We start from the raw sequence: 24303 nt of genomic DNA on the forward strand, positions 1-24303 counted from the left end.
AGCAGTCTGAAATCTGTGATTGTCACTACATGTGGTCTCGTGGGCCAATTCACCTGCAGCGTCAGGGGACACCGGTTGGCACCTCGAGCAGGGTGCTCCAGCCAGCAGAGCCCTGGGGACCTGACCTGCTGCAGTGGGCTGGGGACAGGGCTGAAGGGTGCCTAGTATAGATGGGCACCAAAGTGCTGGGCAAGAGCTCCTGGATGGCTGCAGGGACCCACATATTTAAAACACCAGAAAAGGGGCTGATCTGCAGTATTTAGGTACATTATAAAGCTTTTTATATGAACTAATAATTGCACCATTAACCAGGTGCCTGAAGGAGCAGAGAAATGCCTGCTCCAGCATGACTCTATGGCCCCAAACACACAGAAACCCTCAGCCCAGCCGTTGCCTTCTCTCCGTCCCATCACCACAGGGTTTGCCTGTGCAGCCGGTTCCTCAAAGGTCTCCAGACTGGGGCAACGTGTCTTGGTGCAGCTCGAACCCCAGCAGCACAGCACCCATCTCACCACTGCTCTCCCTCCCCCAGACATGGGAACAGAGATAAACCAGCCCCACGAGACCTCCCCACCACTTCCTGGCGCACTGGGTTTCCTCCAGCGAATCTCAGGCTCCTTCACCAACACGCCGTCGGAGCTTTTATTTATTTCTCTTGCCATTTATCCAGTCTGAACTGATCCTGTTTCAAAGGTCAATTTGCTGCACACCAAAACATTTGCCAAGCCAACATCTGCAGCCATTCCCCTGAACTGAGCGGATCCTGAAGCAAGGATGCAGGCTACCACCTTTTGGCATAACCAAAAAGATTTCACATTATTCATTTATGTTAATTAAGCAAAGCGATAAGGTTTCTTCTGCATTAGACCCAATTATCAAACTTACAGATTTGCAGATAATTCACTTATCTAAGCTTTCATATGACTTTCAGATGTAGTCTTCTTTTTGGTTTTGGTCTGGATTTAATGCTAGCAAAATTTATTGCAATTACAGAGTGATTAACAAACCTACCAGGTTTGGGTTGTTTTTCTTCCAAAACCCCAACCAGAATAAGAGGGCCCAGACACAGACGGAGTTAAATAGCCACTCATGAATGTGAGGAGCTGTGAAGGACCCCCAGGCTGAATACAGCAGTCGCAACACCAGATCTCACCAGGGAAAAGCAAAGATCCATCTACAGGTAATTCCAAACAGAAAAAAACGAAGCTAATTTCAAAGGGAAGGTCTCTTGCAGGGTACTGCTATACCTCGCAAGCTGCAAGATGAAGAATGATGCACTTACTGAGCTGTTCGCACTCCCAGGATACTTCACCACAGACATGCACACGGCTGACTGAAAAGACGATCCTCTCCCTGCAAACAGCTTCTGGCCCTTCTCACCTATGGGATCTCAAGACATTATTGTGGAAACTGGGAACGAGCTGCTGCCAGCCTGCCTCTGTCATTGATGCCAGCCCCATCCACTGGCCTCAGAGGGTATGCAGGGTTCAGGGATGCTGAGTGGTACCCACCCCAGCATCCCACCGGGGCTCGACGCTCGGGGTCAGCCCCAGCATTCCAGGGTTGCAGAGCATTGCTCTGAAGCCACAGCTTCAGACTGCCAAAGGTGGCCATTAGTTCTCCAGAAAGATACTTTCGTACAACATCCTTTGTGCCAAGCTTTGCCTAGGCTGCCCCAAATCTCTGGCTTTGGGTAACCCTTCCACGTGGTCACCAGAGTCCAAACCCTGGGTGCTGGTGACATCTCAGTACGTGACAGCACCCAGCTGTGGCTCCAGCTGGTCCTCTCTCCAGCAGTCCCATACCTATAGAATACGTAGTGCCCCATATGACCTTAGAGTGCTTAAATATCAGCAGGATTAAGCCTAATGCACTGATGCAGTCCAGCATGCCTCAGGCTCCGTGCCCACACAGGCATCTGGGCGCATAGCCACATGTCCCCTGCTGAGCTCCATCACCTCAACCTACTTCCTGTGCCCCTGGGTCCTCCACAGTGTTGGGGGATTCCCTGCAGTGAAAAGGGCCAAAGAAGGTACCAGCTGCACCTTTGGAGACCTTGGTGATGGTGTTCTCTTGGGCTGAGCTCTAGGAAGGTGTGCTGAGCCTGTTTCCCAAAGCAGAACATGGGGCTGAAGTGCTGGGCCTCAAGGTCCATCGGTCTCAGACTGCCGACACACCCAGGACCTTGCCTCACTGGTGCATTTTTGCACCCTGCCATGGGCGAGTATATCACTAAACTCATCCTTTTCCATTTGCAGTACGTATTGGGGATTGATTTAGCTGGTTTTGAAGTAGAATGAATTCAGTAAATGACTAACATGGAGGCAAAAGCTGAAGCTGTACAAGGCAGAGAGGCTTTGCATGGGCAGGGCAGCCTGGCTGCGGCTGCCTTCATGTCTGGGCAGGCAGTAGCAGGCAAGGAGACAAGCACCAAGTCCCCCACGAGGTCCCAAGCTCCTCTCCATCACTCAGGGCCCAGGGCTGTGCACCACTGCACCCGCTCTTGCCAGCAACGGTGGCTATGCCCCGCCAGGCTGCTCTGCCAGGTGCTGCTGGCACTTGGTCGCATCTTGCCCATCCCAGGGACCTCTTACCCTGCAGCTCCTGGCCCTGCCAATGTTGGCCCAGACACTCCATTTCACATGGCTGTGGCAGCAAAAGGTCTGCAGCAGCTTATCCCAGTGCAGGAGAGATGAGCGATGCCTCCCTTTCTCCCCGCACCCCTCCAAAGCAAAAGCAGCCCCACCAAAATCTTACCTTGGCCTTGTGTTGCCTTCCCCAGGTCTGCGTGGGAGCAGGAAAGCAGAGAGGGCATCCTTGTTGAGGCGGGAGGATGCAGTCTCCCCAGGCCCCCGCTCAGCCTTTTATCCCCAGAGCTTTGCTTCCTCCTCCCTTGGATGCTGAAGTTCAAGGTAGAAAATGGAAGCCCCTCCAGCTGGCGGCCCGTGCCCCTGGGGGACCTGCAGAGACGATAGGACCCAGCGGCCGGGGTGATGCTCAGGGCAGCACCTGGGGAAGGTGGATCCAGCTTCCCCAGCTGCCCGCTGCCACTGCTTCCAGCCTAGTGGCTTTTTCTCTCAGTTTGCTCCTCGCCCCTTCCTGCGCCGCAGGTCTCGCTCAATCTTCCTTCCTGTTACTGCAGGGCTGCTGCCTATGCAAATCAATGTGACTTATCTGCTGAAAACAGCAGTGCATGGTAACCACCCGTAGCCTGTATGACGCCCTGACAGTGGGCTCTGTCCTGGGGGGATGCTCGGTGCACGGCTGTTTCCCCAGCCACGGCTGCTTTCTCCCAGGAGAGCCACAAAACCAGGCAGACCAACATCCAAATTACACCAAATTCCCTCAAAGCAAAACACACACTCGCCCCAGCCTGGGAGAGACGAGAGGTTTTACTGCATATCCCCCTCACTAGCCAGGAATGGGGGCGATCCCATGGAACAGGCTGGTGTTGCAACAGCTCTGCCCATTGCTGGGCCATGCATGGAAACATTTCCATGAGTAAATACAAGTTGTATCTTGAAAGAGCAGAATAAAGGGGCAGGAATAAACACCCTTTCCTCCAAAACCATTTTTCTGCCAGTGCTGAATGCTTTCTTGATTATGAGTTTATCTCGAAAAAGGTGGTTCGCATCACACCAAGGAGCACTGCATCTGCACATGAGGAGCCAGAGCCACCGGGCAGCAGTGGGACTAGAGGGATCCCCCCTCCCCAGTGACTGCTCTGGGCAGTGCGTCTGCCCGGGTTTGCTCTCTCCCGGTCCTACGGCTGCGCCTGGTAAAGGATTACAACCTTTCCTCTCCCAAGTGTAAGGTGTCTGTTGGTGATTTCCTACCCTGTCAGGATGCTGGTTTCAAGAGGAGATGGCATCTGGGAAGTCCCATCAGCTGTCACCTTCCCAATAAGCTGTAGCTAAAGGTCCCTCACATCAGAAATGACGGTGCAGAAGTCTCAGTCGGGGCTGTACCTCCTGCTTTCACAATTATTCATTTATGTTAATGAATGCGACTGAATTATTTCTTTGCAAATGTTTATAACATGTCCCTCATGTATTTTCCAGGCTGTTTACTTGATTCAAACCCAAATTTCCCAACATACTTACAGAGTTCAGCCTACGGAGTTCCCAGCAGGATGAGTTTAGCCCATCCCTTAGCGAACACAGCCCCTAACCAGCCCAGTGAAGGCATCTCTAACCAGCCTGGTGAAGCTCGTGGGGTGACACAGAACTCACGGGGGTGGCTTGAAAAGCCCCAGAGACAACTTTGCTCGCTTTGACTCACCTGGGTTCCCGGCAAGGGGGTGATGAGGGACCCTTCCCCATGCTCAGCCCAGCGCAGAAGTAATTCGCCTGGGGATAACAAACAGTCCCAATGCCAGATAAAGCAGGGGGATATTCCTTGGGAACAGCTGGGTTTCCACACCAAGGGAACGTGCAAAGCATGTTACTGGAGGACCCGCAACCCTCCTGCTATTGCAGCACCTGGGTCTACAAGCCTCGGGGTGCCCCCGGGTTCCCGGGGTGGAAGGGGTACAACCCTTGACGACCTCCTGGGAGGTTATGCGGCTGCTCCTGGGCTTTAAGTGGAGCTTTCGGGCTTTAAGCAGGCAGCGGCCGAGGAGGAAGCAGGCGGCCCAGCCACAGACACTCGACGGGGTGCCCCGAGGCCCGCGGCTTCCCCGGCTGCGGGTGGGCGGGGACGGGCGGGCGTAGGCGGGGACGGGGAGTGGGACGGGCAAATGAGGCCCCACCGGGGAAAGGGAGAGGGGGTCGTTCCCCGCTGAGACCGGCGATGGGTCCCCGAGGCCGCCCCGTTCCTTCGCCGCCCCCATCCCGTGCCCGGGGAAGCCCGCCGAGTGGGGCCGGCCCGGGGGCCGAGCCGCGGCCTCGCCGAGCCCTCGCGACGGTACGACCTCTTTTGCTCCTCTAGCGGAGCCCCGGGCCCGCCCGCGTCCCACCGTGGCTGGGAAGAAACTGGCTGTGGTGCTCGGGGCGGCGGGTGAGTACTCGGGGGAGGGCCCGGCCCCGCCTGGGGGATGCTGCCGCACCCCCGAGAACCCCCGGGCTGCCGGGCTCGGGCCCAGGCCGGTGGGAAGGGCGAGGGTTGGGCCGTGCCCAGCCGCTGCTATGGGGGCATGGGAAGGGGTACAGAAGGCAGGGGTATGGGCAGCTTCCAGAACATCCGGGCTCTGGGGCCCTGTGGAGGGTCGGGGGGGTCTGGGAAGCACCTGCTTGGCTGGAGCAGTAGCACGGGGAGCAGGCAGTGGGGGCTGGTGGGAGGATGGGTTGAAGGGACTTGGTCCTTGTGTCACTGGGAGAGCACGGGGTCAGATGGCTCCGTCTTGCAGTCCCAGCTAGTTGCAGCTCTGAACAGGTCTGCACCCACAGGGGCTCAGGGGGGCCACGTGGCCTGGGCTCTGCTAGAAGATGGGACCCTCAAGGTCCGTGTGGTGATGCAAAGCCCCATGAAGAAGGCTGAGGAGCTGAAGCAGAGGGGAACCGAGGTCATGAAGGCAATCAGTACAGTGAGCCGTCGCTGGAGCTGACCTTGGTGGGTGCTTACAGAGCCTTTGCTGTAACTGCAGCAAAGAGAAGGAAATCACACAGGTACCGGGGCTTGCTTTAACTGAAACCACAAGCGGAATGGCCTCCGAGGGGGGATTGAGGGACAGCCTTGTGGCATCGGGGTGGTGGTCATGGGACAGCTTCGTGCAGCCCTGCCAGTTTGAGTGACCAGTCCAGAAAAGTCCTGAGGCCTCGCAAACAAACCAGGTCCTGATTATTGGAAAGCCAGAAATTGTTCCTTTTTCCCTTGCAGTCAAGTGGCTCCAGGATGCGGTGCCTTCAGGGAGCAGTTAAATGCCTCCAGACTTGGCCTGGTGGAGAGCACTGCCTGGGAGTCAGGGTGGCAGGAGTGGGAAGACTCAGCTCTGCAGAGCCTTCTGGGGGCTGAGCCAGGACTGTTGCTGCCTGCAGTCTTGTAGTTCTCTGCACTTGCAGCTTTGGGGCCAAAATGTGCCACGGTATCAGAAACCCCAGGGCCTTCCCCAAGGGCAGTGTTCACTCCAGGATAGATTTTGCAAGGTGGCATAATTGCCATGCCGGGATGGCAGCAAACAAAAGATAAGAGGCGTTAGGGCAGGTGTGTTGGCCCTGGTGGATGTTTAGGGCTGATGTTTCTGTGCTTGGTGGAAGAGCTGGCACCAAGGCTTGAGGGTGTGTGGCCTTTCTAATATAGGAGGGTATAAGCAGAGGACTTGGCTCCACCTGGGCAGCTCACAGGACTCCCTGGGTCTGCTCAGCCCTGGTGCCTGCTGAGGGCTCGGGGTGCCAGATGCTGAAGAGCTTGCTCAGCTGGTGTGTGTTGGATCCTGCCAAGTGCAACGAAGGGGAAGTGGGGTGTGTGGGGATGATGAGAGTCCCTAGTGTGTCCCAAGGGAGCCATTCCCCTCTTCATGGCTGGCTTCACCCTTCACCCAGGGAAAGCAGCTTGCTGACCTGTCGAAGCACCTTAGTCTGCATCACCTCATGTACAGCGGCCTGGAGAACAAGAAGCAGCTGACGGGGGGCCAGCTGGAGGTGCTCCACTTGAACAGCAAAGCCATGGTGGAGGAGTACTTCCAGAAAGCCGGTGTTCCTGCCATGACCATCTGATGGCCATTGTACTTTGAGAATTTCCTCTCCATTTTCAAGCCACAGAAGGTTCTGCATGGAGATACCTTTGTCCTGGGTAAGACAGGAACTCTTGCTCGCCAGGTCACTGTCCTGCAGCTCTCATCTCCTCCCACTGAGCAGAGGCTCACCGAGGGGTGGTGAAATCACCAGGGCTGCAGACTGATGGGGAAAAGAGGCCTGTGCCAGCTTGACCACAGCAAATTTTACCTACATTATGGTCCTTCAGACCTGTTGGGTGGCCTGTGAGAAATAAGTGAGATCCCAGTACTGTTTCTGGTGCTGAGGGATGCTCTGCAGACCCCAGAGTGTCTCTGGACACCCCAATTCCCTGCAGTTGGGATGTTGGAGGTCAGAGGTGGGGCTGCAGATCCAGGTGAGTCATGGTGCTGCCCTGGCCACTCATACTCTCTTAGCTCAGCCCTGCAGGTGCTCTTGTGGCTTACCACGCTGATGCAGTGCTCTCAGCTCTTCCTCACCTCGTGTCCAGAGGCTGGGTGCCAAAAACTCCAGCTGTACCTCCTTGGAGCTGGGCTGCGCTCCGACCAGGAGCAATTCTGTACAGCACTGGCCACAGGGGACACACACACGGATGGGATGGCAGTGGAGGACAGCGGGCCTATTGTGCCTTGCCTGCTGGAGAAATACATAGCCGAGCGATCAGGCTCAGCACAGGCAAGCTCACTGAGGCGGAGTACGCCACTGTCCTCTCCTAGCAGATGGGCAAGACCATGGAAGCCAGAAAGGTAGGAAGCATCCCTTGGTCTATGTGATGTTCTCGAGGTGGGAGAAGCTCTCTCAGGGCCCTGCAGCCTGACTTGATGTGGTGGGGGGATGATTCTGGCACCTTCCCAACAGCTGGGTGCTCCACAGGTCCCTGCCCAGGCCGGGCCACGGCTGGCTGCGGGTGGGCATCCCTGCCTGGCAGCAGCAGAGGAGCAGCTTGCCTGGCCTTTCCTGTTCGTCTGCAATAGTGGGGTGGGGTTCTGTACAGGGGCAGCAAGGTCAGGAGCTGCCAGGGCAGAGGACCCTCGTAGCGTGGCGTACAGGTTTGGTACAACCTAGCCCTGGTGCCCATGATTAGTCCCGGCACCCCTGCGAGCAGCTGGAGTGCACATTGGCATCGAAACTGCCTTGTCGGTATTGTCACTGAGATGAGTCACGCTGATGGAGCACATGGATGTGCTGTGCAGGTGTGTGCCTGTCTCTGAGGGATAACAGTGGTGGGAGATCTCCAGAAGAGCCAGGGGCTGGGCAGGCGCTCATGGGGCTGGGCACCTACAGAACGGGTCTTTCCTGCCTGGTCTTCCCCGAGGGCTTTGCTGTGTCACTGTTACAACGCTCCCACCTCTCTCTGTGCCCCAGGGCTTTTTATTTTGTTCGTGCATTAGCTGTGCTGCTTCCCTCGGGCAGCCAGTACAAAGGATGAGGGGTGCAGTGGCGCTCTGCTTTGAGAACAAAGCACATTTCAACAGAAATGAAGCACCTCTGCTGCTCTTTGCAGGTTCTGCTCCACCAGGGACAAATAAGCAGCTTTCTTCTTGCCAGGGCCCCAGCACAGTGCAGAAGCACAGTGGGCCACTTGTTGATTGAGGCTGGCAGGGAGGGTGGGTGCAGGGGTACTGGGGCAGCCCAGGCTGCTCAGGCTCTCCAGAGCTCTCCTGTGTCCCCCAAGCTCATGTTTCTAGATGAAACCTGCCCCCAGCCATGGCTTGTACCCCGGTGCAGGGAAGGAGTCCCTTATAGCTGCATTGGACCTCGGCTGCTGAGGAGAGCAGGTTGTGTGCCTGAGCACTGAGCAGTCCCCCTGGTCCCTGAGCAGGGTGCTCGGTGGCACTGCCTGCCTGGTGGCTGCAGTTTCAGGGGCAGCTGGCTCAGGACAGATCCAGAACAAGCTCCTGAGCATCTATGGGGCATGATTTCTCCACCACCACCCTTTCTCATGCTGCACCTGGAGGAAGGGTAGACTGGGGGAAACTCCTGGTCAGCACCAAGACAGCTTCATCCTACCTTCCACCAGCATGCTCTGGTGAAGGCTTCCCTCTGCCTTCCCCTCATGCTGCAGGGCTGCTGCTTCCTACTGCAGCCCTCTTCAGATTCTCTGTAGGGTCTGAGGGGGAAAGGCCCCAGCAGCCTCTGCCCTGTGACAACATTGTGTTTGGGTTTTTTTTTTTCCCCTAGTTCTTTTCACAGATCTTGCCAGAATACAAGAAACATGGCTCCCCCAGGGCCAAGGAAACAGCTGATATGTTCCATTTCTATGCCCTGAAGCCAGACTGCAACATGGCCCTGACCATGCAACTCAACCCATCAGTGGGTAGCAGACACTAAGGCCACCTTCTGACCCTTCCCTCCTTCCTCTTCCACCTGTTTCTGCTGCAGGCAGCAGGAACTGGCCAAGGAGGTGAGCTGTGCTGAGCCATGCTGCCTTTCTGCTAGCACACTGGTGAAAGGCTGACCCTGCCAGAGCTGGGAGGAGCTCTGGTCCACATGTGTACCCTAGGGCTCTCCTGCAACCTGGTTGAGACTGTTCAGACCAGTGCAGGGGCTGTACAGCTGCAGGCAGACAAGTGGGAGAAGTGCTACCTTTGCACACCATCTTCAGGGCAGCATTTAGGGATTCTGAGTGTTTTCACATCTGTAGGGTGGTGGCAGCTTGTTTTCCGAGGATCACTCTCTTCCCTAGGCAGCTCTGAGCGCACAGCACCACTTGCTGGGCTGAACGTTTTCCTCTTACTGGGGGAGGGAAAGGGCATGATAGACAAGGTCAGAAGAGTAGACAAGGCAACAAAGGCACAGCACATGTTAAATATTTTTATGAAGTCCATATTATTTACATGGATACAGAATCACTTTACAGACAGTTCAATCAGGCAGCAACACGTGCTTTATTTCAGCAAATTAAGAAGGGCAAGACTACACCCTGTCCTTGTTTAACTGGTTGATTAGTACAGGGGCTGATGGTACCTGCATGGTATAACAGCAGGCAACAGTAACCATGAAAATATGCACTGCAAGAGCTCAACTCCATGTGGAAGGAGTGATCCACTTCACTTGTATTCTTGCACATGTAGAGAACAATGACTGTTTGACCAATCACTTATGCTACAGGTATTACACTAATGTAATAAAAGACTTTGCCAGTTTAGGACAAAGGGCTTGGTGATAAACTCTTACCCATTCACGAGCGACAGCGTTGGTGTTGTAACTTTAGTTATTGGTGGGGGGAGGGAAACCTGAGGCAAAGTGCAGATTCCATCACTGCTCTTTGTGCAGGAAACCCCATGGCTGCCCAGGAAGGCAGGACAGCTGAGCTCTAACAAGCCCCAGCCCCAGGGAGGCTTCCCACTCTAAGCTGTGCAGGACAGCCAGGAGGGCTGGCATGAAGACAGGGTTAAAACTCACTGACCCACACACTCCTAGGAGAAAATAAGCAGTGCTGAGTTCACCAAGCATATCTAGCATTTAGAAGGGCACCTGAGTGAGCAGCAGCCATCTTGGACTTCATACAGCAAACTGCTCCACTCTCTGCTGAAGGGGCAATTTTTATTTCACATTTCCACTGTTTTAGGTTCTAAATAACGTTTCAACTTTAATTTTTACCAAAGAAGCTTCCAGCAGCAGTAGGGACTGTGGAGCAACCTTAAGAGAGCCACATTTCTGCAAAGCTGGCATTTTCCTTCATTACCATTTCCTAGGACGGTTGGTGGTTTTGTACGATGACGACTGTTGGTGTCTCAGTGGTTTGTAGCCTCTCCAGCTGGGGTTCTCACTGTGCTGCTGACTGACATCCTTCGCTCTCCAGAGCCTGCTGCCAGAAAGATTCATCCCCAACTGCAAAGATGGTCTGCTGCTGCTGGCTCTTAGTTTCCAGCAGAACGCTTCCCTGTGGTTGAAGCAAGAGAAAAGTTGAGCATTTCCTGACTGAATCGGCCTGAGGCATGCAGCATCCCCTGCGGCCCGCTGTGTGAGCGCACCTCCCCACCTGACTTGCTGTCAGTGAGCTGCGCAGAACAGACAAGTTTGAAGCCTGCAGTGACAGGAAGCTGAGCCCTAGATCCAAGACACAGGTGTCTGCCATAGATGATTTCAAGCCTACCATGCTCCCTCACAGCAGGCAGATGCCAACTCAGTGGCACCCTCAGTTATAACACTATTCATCTGTGTGGCGGGAGCTTTGCTGTGCTTTACAACAGACTGATTCCTTCCTGGTGCTGTGAGCCCATGGTAGGGGCAAGTCCAGCCTGAGTATACTGGCAACAGAGGCTCCACAGGCCCACCTGTGCCTCCCAGCAAGCCCAGGCTTTACAGTGGCAGCAGGACTGCCCCATCCCAGCTTTACCAGCTAATGGGAACAGCCTCAGTGCTTTGAATTGGGTACAGCCACTGAGTGGACAAGGCAGCAGAACTGTAGGGGAAGCCAGCAATCTCCCTGAAGATGTACCCAACATTTTTCAATCATTTTTGCTGCAGCAACAATATAAGTTAGTCCCTGGCTTTTTGCTCCAGGTCACAGGGGACAGCTAGGACTTTTCACACCAGTGGCTGGAAGGCCTGAGGCTAAGTGAGAAGCAATGCTGTGCTTTTGCTGCTTCTACCTCCCAAGAGGCACAAACTTTGCTTAGTGTGGGGGAAAGACGACAATAAAAGACGAGAGGCCTCCTACCTCGGATGGGGTGTCAGGAGCTAAATATTTTCTTAAGTTTGGAAAGGAATCCCTCCTTGTTCTCCTCAGCCTCAGGCCTATCCCCGCCTGCGTCAGTGCTAGCCGTGGCCCTGCCACCTGGATACAAACAGCAAAGGGCTGCAGTCAGATACATCTCCCACCAGTAGCCAGCACGCCTGATAAAGTGAGAGGGTTATTTTAGATGGGGAATGGTCAAGTCAAGGCAGCTGGTTTTGCCTGCATCCTCACGTACAGGGCTGTACCTGGCAGCAAGCCACAGTACTGGACCACTTGCAGTGAAAGCACTGGAGAGCCCCGACCCCAGAAGTGGAAGAGACAACCATGAGCCCTGGTAACACTGTTCCCTTCCCCTCTCCCCAGCCCTCCAACTGGCAAGGTGATTCTCATGCCATACAATCAAGTCAGGGACCCCACAGGCTTTGGAAACAAGCACTTGGAATTGAAAGCCTGCCACTAAAACCAAGTTGTCAATCTGACCACAGCCAGTTGTGACTCTACAGAGAAAACAAAGCTATACTGGCAGTCCCTGCGACAATCTGTCTTCCTGTTTCATGGTCATGTTGTGACCTTTTAGAGCAAAGCAGCGTGAAACAATGCCTCAGGTCACCCTCCATGCAATGCTCAGACAAACAGTATCAAGGAGAAAGTGAACTCAGGCTAGGATGAAAAGGCTACGAGTATTTCAGAACAAGTGTCCAGATAAGGATGCTTTCTGGCAGCAACAAGCATAACTTTCCTATATGAACAGGTTCTGAGAAGTTGCTTGGCTCTCTGAGAAGTGGCTACTGCAAGAACAAATCCAATCTGCTTTTCCTGCAGTAAAATCATCAGTAACAAAACCCCCGAATCTTCTTCGAGCTTTCTTTGCACGCAGAGAACACAAAGTCCAGCCCTCACCATCCACCCCCAGCTGACTGCCAAGGCCAAGCTCAGACTGATGCAATGGTACGAAATTACGAGGCCTGTGGCAGAACATGCCTCCATCCACTCAGTGTATTTCTGCTTCCCAGAGCAAGGACACACTTTCAGCAACAGCCTGTCTACACTGCAAACTGCTGGTATTGGTTTTAATCCACCTTGCTGCTTAATTGTGGTAAAAAACGGTAGATTTGCTTTTCAAAAATTAAGTTTGGAGAGCATTTTTTTCCCTTTGGCACATAAGCATCTTGAAAAAGCTGTAATGAAAGTTTTGTGCTTAGAGATCTCTTCCCTTCCCCCCGCCCTGGGCTGACCTTTAATGTTTACCCTCAGCAGAAAAGACTTAACTTCTGTGTTATGAAAGCATTGTAAAACATAACATCAGTAAGTATTTGGCAGATGCTGCCTTCCAATATCCAGAACTTCAGCCTGTATTTCTCAGGCTTTGGCACATGTGGCAGAGAGGACCCGAGTTCTGGTATCATTTAGCAGCTTTGAAAGGCTCTCACCTTTGCCTAGCTGTATGCAGTCACAAATGCCCTTTTTTGTTTCAAACATAGAAAGAAATCACAATCCAACCACAGTAAGTTCATTGTTCCAATACATGCAAAGAAAAAATTGTTTCCCAACAGCACAAGACAAAGCTCTTGCTTTACTGTTCTACCATGTGTTTTTTTTCTTTAGCTGCTATTGCTGCCAGGTACCTCACCGCTGAAACTTAAAACACGTTATCGCTGGATCAAAATTTTTAATCTGGAGGAAAAAGAGCAGCTCTACAAAGCTCCCAGCTGGCTTCACTCCCTCCATCACACTGGACGCTGTCTGGATCCACCACTCAGCACCAATGAACATTTCTATCCGTGATTCTCCCTTATGCACAGAATGCGGCTTAGAGCTACCATGACAGCAGTACCCCCCTTCAGCTTTCAAGGAGAAACGTCCCCACTGTGGTCAGAACAACGGATCAGCTCACACAGAAAACTGGCCTGAAACATGTTCTTTTTCTAACTCTGCTCCTAAAATAAGTTACCTCTGGCACAGGGGCAGAAACAGGGAGTGGAAGGCTTTCAGCACCACAGCAAGACTCACCACAACTTGTCAGGACCCCAGAGTATCTCAATCCTGCTCTCAGTTCACACACAGATTTGTCCAGTAAGCAATAAAGTTTTATGGGAAGAGGCTACCTCTTTGCTTTGGTCTACAGGCTATGAACATCACGCTAAAACTACGTCCAATATAACATGCTTGGCAGGTTGTGCTGACACGCCGTCTCAAGGTGACCTGGGCTCACCTTCCTCCCCAGAAACCCTGAGGAAGTCCTCTGCACTCCCACGCCAGCTCCACGGGGAAGAAGCACTAATTCCCACCGCTCACCTGATGCTGTATTTGTGACTCCGTTCACCGTGCCGTCCACGTCTGTCTCATCCTCGGCATAGCTCATCATTAAGGCTCTCTGGCGATCCGTCAGTCTCCTGCAGGTCCAAGACAGAGGTGTTGGTTACGGCTGTCTTTAGGGATGGGCGTATCTACATACGTCCTTAACCACCTCCAGCAGCACACACAAGAGGCAGCTATTGGAAGTACAAGATTAATACACCTGACACACACTGCAAATCCCTATGGCGCTCTTAAAATGAGCAATCTATAAAGAATAAGCCTTGGTGGAAGAGATACGGTCCACTGCATTTCACCAAACTGCAGTGAAAAAACAAAGTGCTAAGAACCAAGTGGAGCTTGAACAGAACACACATCTGGTGGGGAGACCTCAGGAAATAAGCCCCCTTGCCGAGTGCAGCAATACAAGCTAATGAGTTTCCTTCACCACAGGAGCAGAGGGTGGCCAAGCAGTCTGAAAAGCAACTGCCATGGACTTCAGTTCCTTTACACTGTAGGTGTGAGAGCACAGACGCATTGTAAGCCAGAACACTGAATTTACATAACCGGGATCCAGACAGAATTGCAGATAGCCGGGCAAATCCGTAGGTGAAAAACTACTTACGTATTTCCAGGGTTTAGGATTTTTAGAGCTGGGTTGCCAAACAGTATTATTGAAAAAAAAGTTTACCGCACATCAGAATTAAAAGCAGAGCAAGAAATTAGTAGTCTTGACAAAGCAGTAAGGAATTTTCACAAAACCTTTCTGAACAACATTTTTTTTTGCAAAAAGATCAAGTTTTCACAACATCTTGCATTAGCTCTACTTACTGAGGAACTTTTATCTTTATATGAATGTAGTGGTCTCCGTAGCCATAGCTGTTTACTTTGGGAATGCCCTTCCCACTCATTCGAATTCTCTGGTCTGGCTGAATACCGGGAGGTATCTATGAACACAGAGGGGTCACATTTATTACTCTAGTTTAACTGTATATATAGTCATTACATTACATGTTCACAATAATTAACTACTTCTCCAGCAAGCTTCAAAGGAGGATGAGAGCGATCCGCTAAGTTCAAGCATCTGGGCACATTCAGAAGCTAAGTCAGCAATGACAGAAAAGCTTTTGAAGGAACGAGTAAAGAACCTCACAGAGTCTGTAGACCTTGGATGGGATTTGTCTGGCAATCTACCTGGCCCCTCCTTTCCCTGTCCCTACATGGCAATCAGAAAGGAGGTGAGACCAAGCAGGTCACGAACTAACTCACACTCAATCCTGCAGAAGTCTGAAACACAGTACTGGCAGTTTTTGGAGATTTGCACCACCTCTGCAGCAAAGGAGAAGCCTCTGCTGTCCCACACCGATTTATGCCCAAGCTCTTCCACAAAACGGTACTTACTGCGATATTGATTGTCTCATACAAGCCTTGACATCTGGCTGTGCCTCCCAGAACAGCCTGTGCTATTGAAATAAGGAGATCCGAATGGATATCTGCTCCATTTCTTCTGAACACAGAACTTTTTTGAACCTAAAAGGCAGGCAGTTCCAAAGAGAAGTGAGCACAACACCATGAGGTTCTCACGGCAAACCGCTTTGAGAGTTCTCACAAGAAAACATACCAGAATGCTGTAGTGAGACCCTTCACCATCCACAAACTGCGCAGCTAAGAAGCCTAAGTTAATGTTCAGTCTTTTAGAAAAACACAGATCTTGAAATAACTGCAATTAGCCAGAGGCTTAGGAAAATGCCTGCTTCCTATTTCAGCAACTCCCTCCCCTAATCCTGTTATTAATTTATCAGTGTCAATACAATTCTGCAGAGACAGAGAGGACACTGCCTTGGCCAGTAACCTGAACAGGGGAAAGCCAGAAAAGAAGAGGGAGGCAAGCACCTTTGCAGTGGCCTCGCAAGCTGGAAGAGAATGAAATCCTCCTGCACCACAAAAAAAAAGGTGCTAAAAAAAAAAAAAGCTTTCTCCTTGACAGAGATGCATACGACAGGATACCTACAGGAGAAGAGAGCCCCAGCTGCAAAACACATCCAAAGCAGCACTTCATGCATATCTGGAAAAGGAGATGTAACCTGCCAAGCTCTCACAGGCATTCCCACAGCCCTCCTCAGCGTGCTCACCCCTGCAAGCACACAGCTTCTTCACATTTCCAAGTCAAAAGACTTGAGGCATCAGGAACCTAACTCTGCATTTTGATGCATGCTACTGTGGAGGGCTTCTTCATGGAACAAGCAGCGCCAATTCTTCACAAGCAGACTTAACATTACACCACTTGTTACAATGCAGATATTCTGCTATCTTAGAAAGTTCACTCAGATCATGTTACCTCAGCTGTTTCAAAGGATCACTCACTCTTCCTCCTCCATCCCCCACTCAGTCAGGCAGACTTCCCAGGCAGTTGCAAAGGGAACAAGCAACCAACTTAAACAATGAAAACAATAACAATGTAACAGCACATACCCTGAACGTAATGAAAATTTCTTTCTTCCCCACAGGCATCCGAACCGTCTGCCCATCCTCAACGCCTGAAATCAGAAAAAAAGAGGGAACGTTACCTTGTGTTACAAGCCACATGTTACTTGAATACCCACAGCTTTTCTCTTCAGATCTCATGCCATCCCCAAAAGCCACCACAGCAGCACCTACCCATCTAGGAGCATGAGACACAAGACCCACCAGCACACAGCACAGTATCAGTCTCCACAGGAGCTGTGGCCAAAGGAAGGAGGTGTCAGCACACGGTTATACCTCTGAGGCGATTGCTACAGGCCAAGCAGGCTCATTACTTCAATCCCTTAGAGAATTCTTTAGGGAAATGCATCAGACTAAGGAACACCAGGCAGCCTCCAGAAGCTACAGGAAAATTACAGGCTGCTCACCCAGGGCGATCTCAAAGCAGCCCCACCACTTATTTTGTCCTCTAAGGTGAGGAAGGCCATCAGCACACTGTTTCCGAGCCAAGCTTTCAGGATTCCCACCCTCCCCGCAAGCTGTATCAAGCACAAAGAAAAGACCCAAAGCAACAAAACCATTTTGAGTTTCACTCTTCAAAAGCTGCCTGGAAGGATCCATGCAAGAACAAAAACCTCAGCTCAAGAAGGGCAAAGCAAACATTTATATCCATGGCCACAAAGATCATCTCATTACTAACCCTTCCAATTGCTAAGCTATCAACCTGCTTTGCTCTTACTAACGTCTCTGCAGCAAAACTTCCTGTGTTGCTCTCACATTTGTACTTGGCAGGGACCAGCCATGCTGCGGAAGCAAGCCCCTTGCTGTTGGCCAAGTGGAAGCAAATAACTGTAGTTACTTAACAGAGCACAACACACAAGTACAACACTAACCAGCTGGCACAGGAACCATCACTGTCTTCTTCTGTTTGGTTTGCCCCGTTCCTCGACATACTACACACGGCGTTGTTATGATGGAACCCCGACCGCCACATCGTCGGCATGTAGATCGCATTACAAAAGGGCCGGTATTTATCGTCTCCTAGTGAAGAAAACACAGATCATACAAATATTTGGTACCGAGATGGTACTTTTAATTTCCACAAAACACTGCCAGTGTCCAGCCCGGCACATCCGAGTCCCGCTAACTGCACCTGCAACCTGTGAGGAGAGCAATAGCCTTTAGCAAGCAGCGGAGCAGAAGACTGGCTCAGAACTCCAAAGAGAATGCAGCTTGTGAGAAGCTGGATCAGATTCCATTGCCATCGCATTCTAATTTCCACTGAAAACCATCGCTGTGAGCAAGTGTCTCATGGCAAGGGGAAGGGAAACACAACACTTTCTATCTCTAGGCTTTAGTGTGCAAGGAGGAACAAAGCTCCTTACAGTGCTATTTCACAAAGAACCACAAACATCTGTATTTTGATGAATCCAAGGGGAATCCACTTGCATGAATGATTGCCAGTCTCCAGGAAAATGTCACAGAGACTAAGCTACGGACTGAATTGAGAAAGCCACCCATCAGATTGAAGCACATGAGGAAATGGTGGGAAGAGCTTGCAGTCGCATCTGGCCAGCTACACCTGTTCTGCACAGAAAGGTACTCTCATCGCAGACTGATTGCTGGTACCCGTTTTGATGTATGGAAATTGAAAGCCTGAAGCTTGATCATCGAATCATTGAATGGTTTGGGTTGGAAGGGACCTTCAAAAGTCATCTAGTCCAACGCCCCTGCAATGAGCAGGGACATCTTCAACTAGACAAGGTTGCTCAGAGCCCCATCCAACCTGACCCTGAACGTTTCCAGGGATGTGGCATCTATCACCTCTCTGGGCAACCTGGGCCAGTGTTTCACCACCCTCAGAATAAAAAATTTCTTCCCTATAAGGAAGTATAAATCTGCCCTCTTTTAGTTTAAAACCATCACCCCTTGTCCTATCACTACGGGCCCTGCTAAAAAGTCTGTCCCATCTTTCTTATAACACCCCTTTAAGTACTGGAAGGCTGCAATAAGGTCTCCCCGCAGCCTTCTCTTCCCCAGGCCGAACAACCCCAACTCTCTCAGCCTGCCCTCAGGGGAGAGGTGTTCATTTCCTTACTCACTCTAAGGACCACGCATCTTCTTATTTCATTATTACCCTCAGTCTATCATCACCTTCCTCCTCCCCCCTCCACCCTTAAATTCAAATGATCCCATTTAATGCCCAAGTAATCTCAGAACTGTGACATTATATAAATATGATTTGCTGGATGTACAATATCAGATAACCTGGCCCCGAGGGCTAGTGCTTTTAGCTGGGCAGAGCACTTCTTTAATACAAAAAAACCCATCGAGTCCACACTAACTTGTCTTCACCCAAGATAAGCTGATGATTGTAGTGAGACTTTTTCACCATGAAGGGACTGACTTGTCCTAACAAGGAAATGCACAGCAGAACCTGTGTCTTAAAAAGCACTCACCATGCCAGTGCCGCTGCAGTAGTGACAGCGCTGCACTTTGGTACCAGGTTCGTGTCCTTTACCACTGCATCGCTCGCAGGAGTCGTTGATATTCACCACAATCTCCTTGTTAACCCCTTTTGCAGCTTGGTTGAATGTCAGTTCCATGATATACTGTAAGGGAAACACGGACATCAATCTACAGCTGACGAATGACAGGGTCTTAAGCAGACTGAAATTGGTTTAGGCCAATTATCAAACAACACTTAAAATACATCCAGGTAACAGAGGAGGGGAAGAAACAGATGGATGCACAACTCTCAGAAGGGTTCTGCCACATCTGAGGAAGCGAAAATCTGTCTCATATAAATAAAAAGGGGTACAAAAGGATCACAAACATTACAGAATGATGATTACACCACTCTGACGAGTAGCTGTGTAGCAGAAATGAGATTTAAATATAGAAAAGTCAGAAGTAAAAATAGAAGTCAAGCATTTTTCTGCTCTCAGGAAAACCCGGAATATTTTTAAAGGTTTTGTTTAATGGGAATGCAGCAACAGGCCAACAGTATTGGCTCTTCCTCCATAAACTCTTCACTTACCAAGGGAAGTCATCAGCAAAGATGACTGCACAAAATAGGAAATTCTGCTTATGATAAAAAGGTCATTTTTAGTAAAGCCAGAAATACCAAATACCAAGCATTTCTGAAGGCAGCACATGAACCAGCACTGTCGGTACTTAAAAGAACATTTAGCTGCAGCACAAAGAACAAGAAATAGGTCTTGTTTTATTATGGGCTCCACTGCAAAGTTACGCCAATTAAGTTGCAAAATTAAGACAATTGAGCAGTAAAACCTAATGCTGGAAGGCTTGTTTTATAGTTAAAAGGTATTTTGTGGTTTTTAGCACTACAGATCAAAGCAGACATATGTAAATCAACGTACAGTGGAAAAGATGCCTCTACAATGACGGAATTGTCTGGCAGCACCAATTGGTGTCAGTAAACACCAGATGAAGCAGCTGAAGTCCAGAAAAAAAAGACCGTGTCTGAAGGTGTGGAGAACGTATCCACATGGCTTACCAAAACTACATGACTCTCCCACCCATACAACAGGACACTCAGGTGCTGACATTCCCAGAGCAAATTCTTTGCTTACACTTGTTCCCGGAACAATCTGTGACAGGCCAGTGTCCCTCTCCAGCTTTTGTGCTTTTCATCCCTCATTTTCATTTCATTAGTCAGAAAATAAACACACTTCATACCTCCTGTGGCTGGTCAAAGGCATTCTGAAAATCGCCAAAAGGGGATCCCGAAAACTCTCCGAAGATTTTTCTGAAAAGCTCTTCCGGATCAATTGATGGACCACTGCTCCAGTACTGCCGCCCAGCACCGGCACCTGCCGCGCCAGGATCAAAACTAGCTGTGCCATATGCATCATATTGTTTCCGCTTCACTTCATCACTTAATACCTTTGAGGCAAAAGAAGGATGCTATCAGGACACTGTACAGATCCTGAGCAACCAGACAGCCAGCATGTGCAGGGCAAATTCTCTTGGGAGGGTTCAAGGCTGGGGGCATTACCGCCACAAGCCCACGTTCTCAAGCCCTCTTGTCATCAGGGGGGCCATCCCAGCTCTGGGCAGCCTATGAATTCCTGACCAGCCATTTCTTCCCCGATATCTCCCTGCTTGTCATCAGGAAAATGACAAAATCTTACTAAGTCACCGTAACCAAGAATAACTTATGTTATATATTCCATCATTTGTATATTGTGTGAAAGCTGGTGATAAAGAGTGCTGGGGTAAATCTGAAAACCCACAACAGCAAAAATCAGCACAAAAAAAATCTGAACAAGCTGAAGAGCAGGAAGAAACAGGGCTGGGATGCTGCACAGCAGAAAGCACCATTATCTCAAAAAGCTAGTGACTGCTGACAGGGTTTTTTCGTGTATTTATTTAAGCTGACCAATAATTCTACTGCAGCAACCACAACATCCTTGCCAGCCACTCACTGCTAAGAAAGAGTGCAATTCAAACAGCCCAAAACATATCCTGCTAAATCAGATGTTTGGACTAAGTATTTCCTGGAGACACCACTGGGACAAAGGCACTCGTGCTTGAAGCAGAAGACATGAAAAATTAGCCATGGTTTTACAGGACACACATACAAGAAATGTTTTGCCCCAATACCCTCCAATCTTTCCTCCTTCTCATGTCAATAAAACCCCACATATTACCTCATAGGCTTCTGCCAACTGAGAGAACTTCTCTTTAGCTTTAGGGTCATCCTTATTTGTATCAGGGTGGTATTTCTTTGCCAGCTAAACAACAAAAATTCAAGTATTAGAGACAGACAAAAAGTAATTTGCTTTAGTGTGGCTCACAAGTTTGGAAAAACATGTTAGGCAAAGCTTGACAATCACTCCCTACATCTTAGGCAACTGTTATCATCCCAGTAGAAGGCCCTACAAAAGCTGTTCCTGGATCTCTCGGCAATCCCAGGACCTTCTGGAAAATGACCCAAGACGACAGCACAGGAGGACCACGCTTTTTAGGGACTCCCTAACCTCCGTGCTGTGCTTTCCCTCCACGACGTCCCCTTGTCTCCAGCAACCCCAGACGCCGGGACCCCAAAAGCTTTTTTGGTCTTCGCCGTACAGAGGGGCTGCGGGTGGCCACGGGCCCTCGGCCCCGCTCCGGCGGGGTCCCCCCGCGGTAGGACTTGCCTGGTAGTAGGCTTTCTTGATCTCCTTCTGGGTGGCGGTGCGGGGCACCCCCAGCACCTGGTAATAGTCCTCCTTGGCGCGGGCCGCGGCGCTGCTGTGGAAGGAAGCGGCGGCGGCGCGGTGGGTCCCTGTGGAGAGGAGGGCAAAGAGGACCCGGGGTGAGGGCCGGGCCCCTTCTCCTCCCGCCCTTGGCGGCGCCGGCCCAGCCCCGACACCACAGCCGCCCTCGGTCCCCCGCTCACCCGCGGCGCACAGCGGCAGGAGGAGGAGGCGGCGGCGGCGGGCAGCGGCGGCGGCGGCGGCGGGAGGCAGCGGGCCGCCGAGCCCTCGGACGAGCCAGAGGAACGGCAACCGCCCGTTCCCCGGCCCGCAGCTCCTGCCGGCGGCAGCTGCGGCCCTAAACCAGCGTGAGGAGCTGCCGGCCGCCATCTTGGCCCCGAGAGCGGCGCTGCGCCTGCGCGGGCGGGGGAGGAGGTGGAGGCAGCGCGCCTGCGCGGTAGCCTCGCGCCGGGAGCAGGCGCAGGGTACTGCGGAAGCGGGGTGTTGCGCGTGCGTGGTGCGGCTGGTGGGCGCCGCGACTGCGGGCTAGGGTGTAATGGCGGCGTGTGTGTCTGTCATGGCGGGGCTCGGGGGGGGTGGCTGTGGTGCTTCATCTGCCATAGAGGGCAGCCCCCGCAACCCGCATTCGTCCGGCGTGGCGGTCCTAGGCGGCAAGCAGGGCGAGACCCCCTGCGAGCGGTGCCCCTGGTAAAGGTGCCAGGCGAGGGACGGCACCGTGCAGAGGAGAGCCAGGGGAAAGGGGGACTGACAGGCCCCTCCTCACGAAGAGCTTGTCCCCGCGGGGCGGTTCGGGGGAGCCAGGCCCAGCCAGATCCAAGATGCCGCGAGGCCCTCCTTGAGAGGCTGAGGCTGCCCGGTGGCAGGACTGTCTGCTCCATGCTCTGGGCCTTCCCCAGGGCTCCCCTCCCACCTCGGTGGGTGACAATGGCAGAACTGAAATAAAAGCTGCTCTGAACCGAGGATGCCTGCACAGAGGGCTGGAGCTTTTCTGTAGAGAGATGGCTCATGGCTTATACAGGTGTACTCCTTGCTGGGTAAAAATCTGGCTGGATGGCTGAGCTCAGAGAGTTGTGGTGAACAGAGCTAAATCCAGTTGGCAGCTGGTCACAAGTGGTGTTCCCCAGAGCTCAGTTTCAGGGCCAGTCTTGTTTAATATCTTTATCAATGATCTGGACGAGGGGATTGAGCACACCCTCAGTAAGTTTGCAGATGACACCACGTTGGGCAGGAGTGTCGATCTGCTTGAGGGCAGGAAGGATCTGCAGAGGGACCTGGACAGGCTGGATAAATGGGCCGAGGCCAGCTGTATGGGTTTCAACAAGGCTCAGTGCTGGGTCTTGCGCTTGGGTCACAACAACCCCATGCAATGCTACAGGCTTGGGGAAGAGTGGCTGGGAAGCTCCCCAGCGGAGAAGGACCTGTGGGTGCTGGCTGACAGCTGGCTGAACATGAGCCAGCAGTGTGCCCAGGTGGCCAAGGAGACCAACAGCATCCTGGCTTGTGTCAAGAACAGTGTGGCCAGCAGGAGCAGGGCAGTGATTGTGCCCCTGTACTCAGCACTGGTCATGCCACACCTGTGTTCAGTTTTGGGCCTCTCAGTACCAGAAGGACATTGAGTTGCTGGAGCATGTCCAGAGAAGGGCAACGAAGATGGGGCAGGGTCTGGAGAACAAGTTTGATGAGGAGCAGCTGAGGGAGCTGGGGGTGTTTAGCCTGGAGAAGAGGAGGCTGAGGGGAGACCTTATTGCTCTCTACAACCACCTGAAAGGAGGTTGTAGTGAGGTGGGGTTTGGTCCCTTATACCAAGTAACAAGTGTTAGGACGAGAGGAAATGGCCTCAAGCTGTGTCAGGGGACTTTTAGATGGGAGATTAGGAACAATGTCTTTCCTGAAAGAGTGGTCAGGCACTGGAACTGGCTGCCCAGAGAGGTGGTGGAGTCGCCATCCCTGGAGGTGTTCAAAAAACGTGTAGATGTGGCACCTGGGGACATGGTTTAGGAGGCACGGTGGTATTGGGTTGACAGCTGGACTTGATCCTAGAGGTCTTTTCCAACCTAAACAATTCCATGATTCTATGATAATTCATGCCAAGCGTATTTCTCTCCTGCCTTTGTTACCAGAGCTGGCGCTTTGAAACCCTCGTCAGCAGAGAGGTTCACCTCAGCAGTGCATGGGAGGATGTGGCAGCAAGGCTGAGTGGCGAGGGGGATGTGTCAGATCCCGCACACGCTAGCGTCATGGCCCTGGTCAGTGGGAAAGGGGACCTGGGCCACACCAGGCATGGGTGATGCCGCAGCTGGGCTTGGTGGGCTTGGATCCGGCCCTCTCTGTTCTCCCCTTACCCAGCAGCGCTCTGTGCACAAAGGTTTCTGTTCACAGGGACAGGATGAGGATGCTGAGCCCATGGGACTAGAAAACTCCTACTCTCCCCATCCTCTCTGCCTGGAGCCTGAAGGAACAGCCGCCCTTATCTCTGGCAGAGAATGTGGGCGGCATCGAGGCATTGCAGGATTTGACCCCGAATCTCTGCGGGAGGCAGGGAAAGGTGCTGCGCCCCCCCGGGACCCGCGGGACGGTCACCCCCGGGGTGTCTCAGCCCCGAGGGCGGGAGGCTCTGCGGAGGGTCCCGGGGGGCCGGGCCGAGGGCCTCTGCCCCACTCATGGTGCCCCGCACACGTCCCTACGCCGGGGACAGCCAGGGTTGGGACACGCGTGGGGCGAGGCTAAAGAACAAGGGCAAGTCCCGGGGGCGTGGCCGAGGGGATGGGCGTGGCCGGCGGCGGCCCCGGCGCGGCGCGGCTCGGTGGGACCGGGAGTACCATGAACCGCTTCAAGGCGTCCAAATTGCGGCATACCGAGGCCCGGGTGCCCCGCAGGGAGGTGAGCGCCGCGGGACGCTCCCCGCCGTCCGGTACCGGGGGAGCGCGGGTTCGCCGGGGCCGGGGTGGCCCCGGTAGGGTGCGGG

The 24303-nt window shown here is 52.4% G+C and overlaps 3 protein-coding genes across 7 annotated transcripts in view; 2 read left to right on the top strand and 1 right to left on the bottom strand.

The window, feature by feature from the left end:
* Positions 1–5161: 5161 nt before the first annotated feature.
* NMRAL1 (NmrA like redox sensor 1) lies at positions 5162–20793 on the top strand. Its single transcript, XM_075106211.1, is given in 8 exon segments — positions 5162–5513; positions 5516–5575; positions 5578–5606; positions 6480–6729; positions 7237–7326; positions 7329–7417; positions 8865–12416; positions 16158–20793. Coding segments are annotated over 7 exon segments (1008 nt in total). The 3' UTR covers positions 9003–12416; positions 16158–20793.
* On the bottom strand, positions 9472–21737 carry DNAJA3 (DnaJ heat shock protein family (Hsp40) member A3). Of its 2 annotated transcripts, XM_075106014.1 has the most exons (12): positions 21521–21736; positions 21279–21406; positions 20790–20873; positions 19816–20022; positions 18573–18725; positions 17007–17154; positions 16123–16187; positions 15052–15180; positions 14482–14597; positions 13651–13748; positions 11338–11454; positions 9472–10557 (listed from the first exon to the last, which is right to left on the bottom strand). In XM_075106014.1, exons 1-11 carry the CDS (start codon positions 21705–21707, stop codon positions 11351–11353), a joined length of 1419 nt encoding a protein of 472 aa, XP_074962115.1. In that variant the 5' UTR covers positions 21708–21736; the 3' UTR covers positions 9472–10557; positions 11338–11350. The 2 variants fall into 2 exon arrangements, with proteins under 2 accessions (XP_074962115.1, XP_074962116.1); XM_075106015.1 differs by lacking the exon at positions 11338–11454 and having other exon boundaries at positions 21521–21737.
* A 2343-nt stretch (positions 21738–24080) lies between these two features.
* CORO7 (coronin 7) overlaps positions 24081–24303 on the top strand; it is a 38208-nt gene continuing 37985 nt past the window's right edge. For 3 of the 4 annotated variants that reach the window (XM_075106016.1, XM_075106019.1, XM_075106018.1), the window contains exon 1: positions 24081–24218. In XM_075106016.1, the coding sequence (XP_074962117.1) occupies positions 24102–24218 (117 nt within the window). In that variant the 5' untranslated portion in view covers positions 24081–24101. The remainder of the gene's footprint in view (positions 24219–24303) is intronic. The other variant, XM_075106017.1, reaches the window with a different exon arrangement.

The sequence above is a fragment of the Phalacrocorax aristotelis genome, chromosome 10, assembly GCF_949628215.1.
Source record: "Phalacrocorax aristotelis chromosome 10, bGulAri2.1, whole genome shotgun sequence".
In the NCBI taxonomy this organism is placed as follows: domain Eukaryota; kingdom Metazoa; phylum Chordata; class Aves; order Suliformes; family Phalacrocoracidae; genus Phalacrocorax; species Phalacrocorax aristotelis.

Bases quoted from the DNA above. Each gene is read 5' to 3' on its own strand.
- DNAJA3 (XM_075106014.1), bottom strand. From the start codon at position 21,707: ATGGCGGCCGGCAGCTCCTCACGCTGGTTTAGGGCCGCAGCTGCCGCC. The intron at 21,407-21,520 runs GTGAGCGGGGGA...TCCTCTCCACAG, and splicing joins CCTGCCGCTGTGCGCCGCGG to GGACCCACCGCGCCGCCGCC. The intron at 13,749-14,481 runs GTAAGTAGAGCT...TTGGACCTGCAG, and splicing joins ATAAAGATAAAAGTTCCTCA to GAGACTGACGGATCGCCAGA.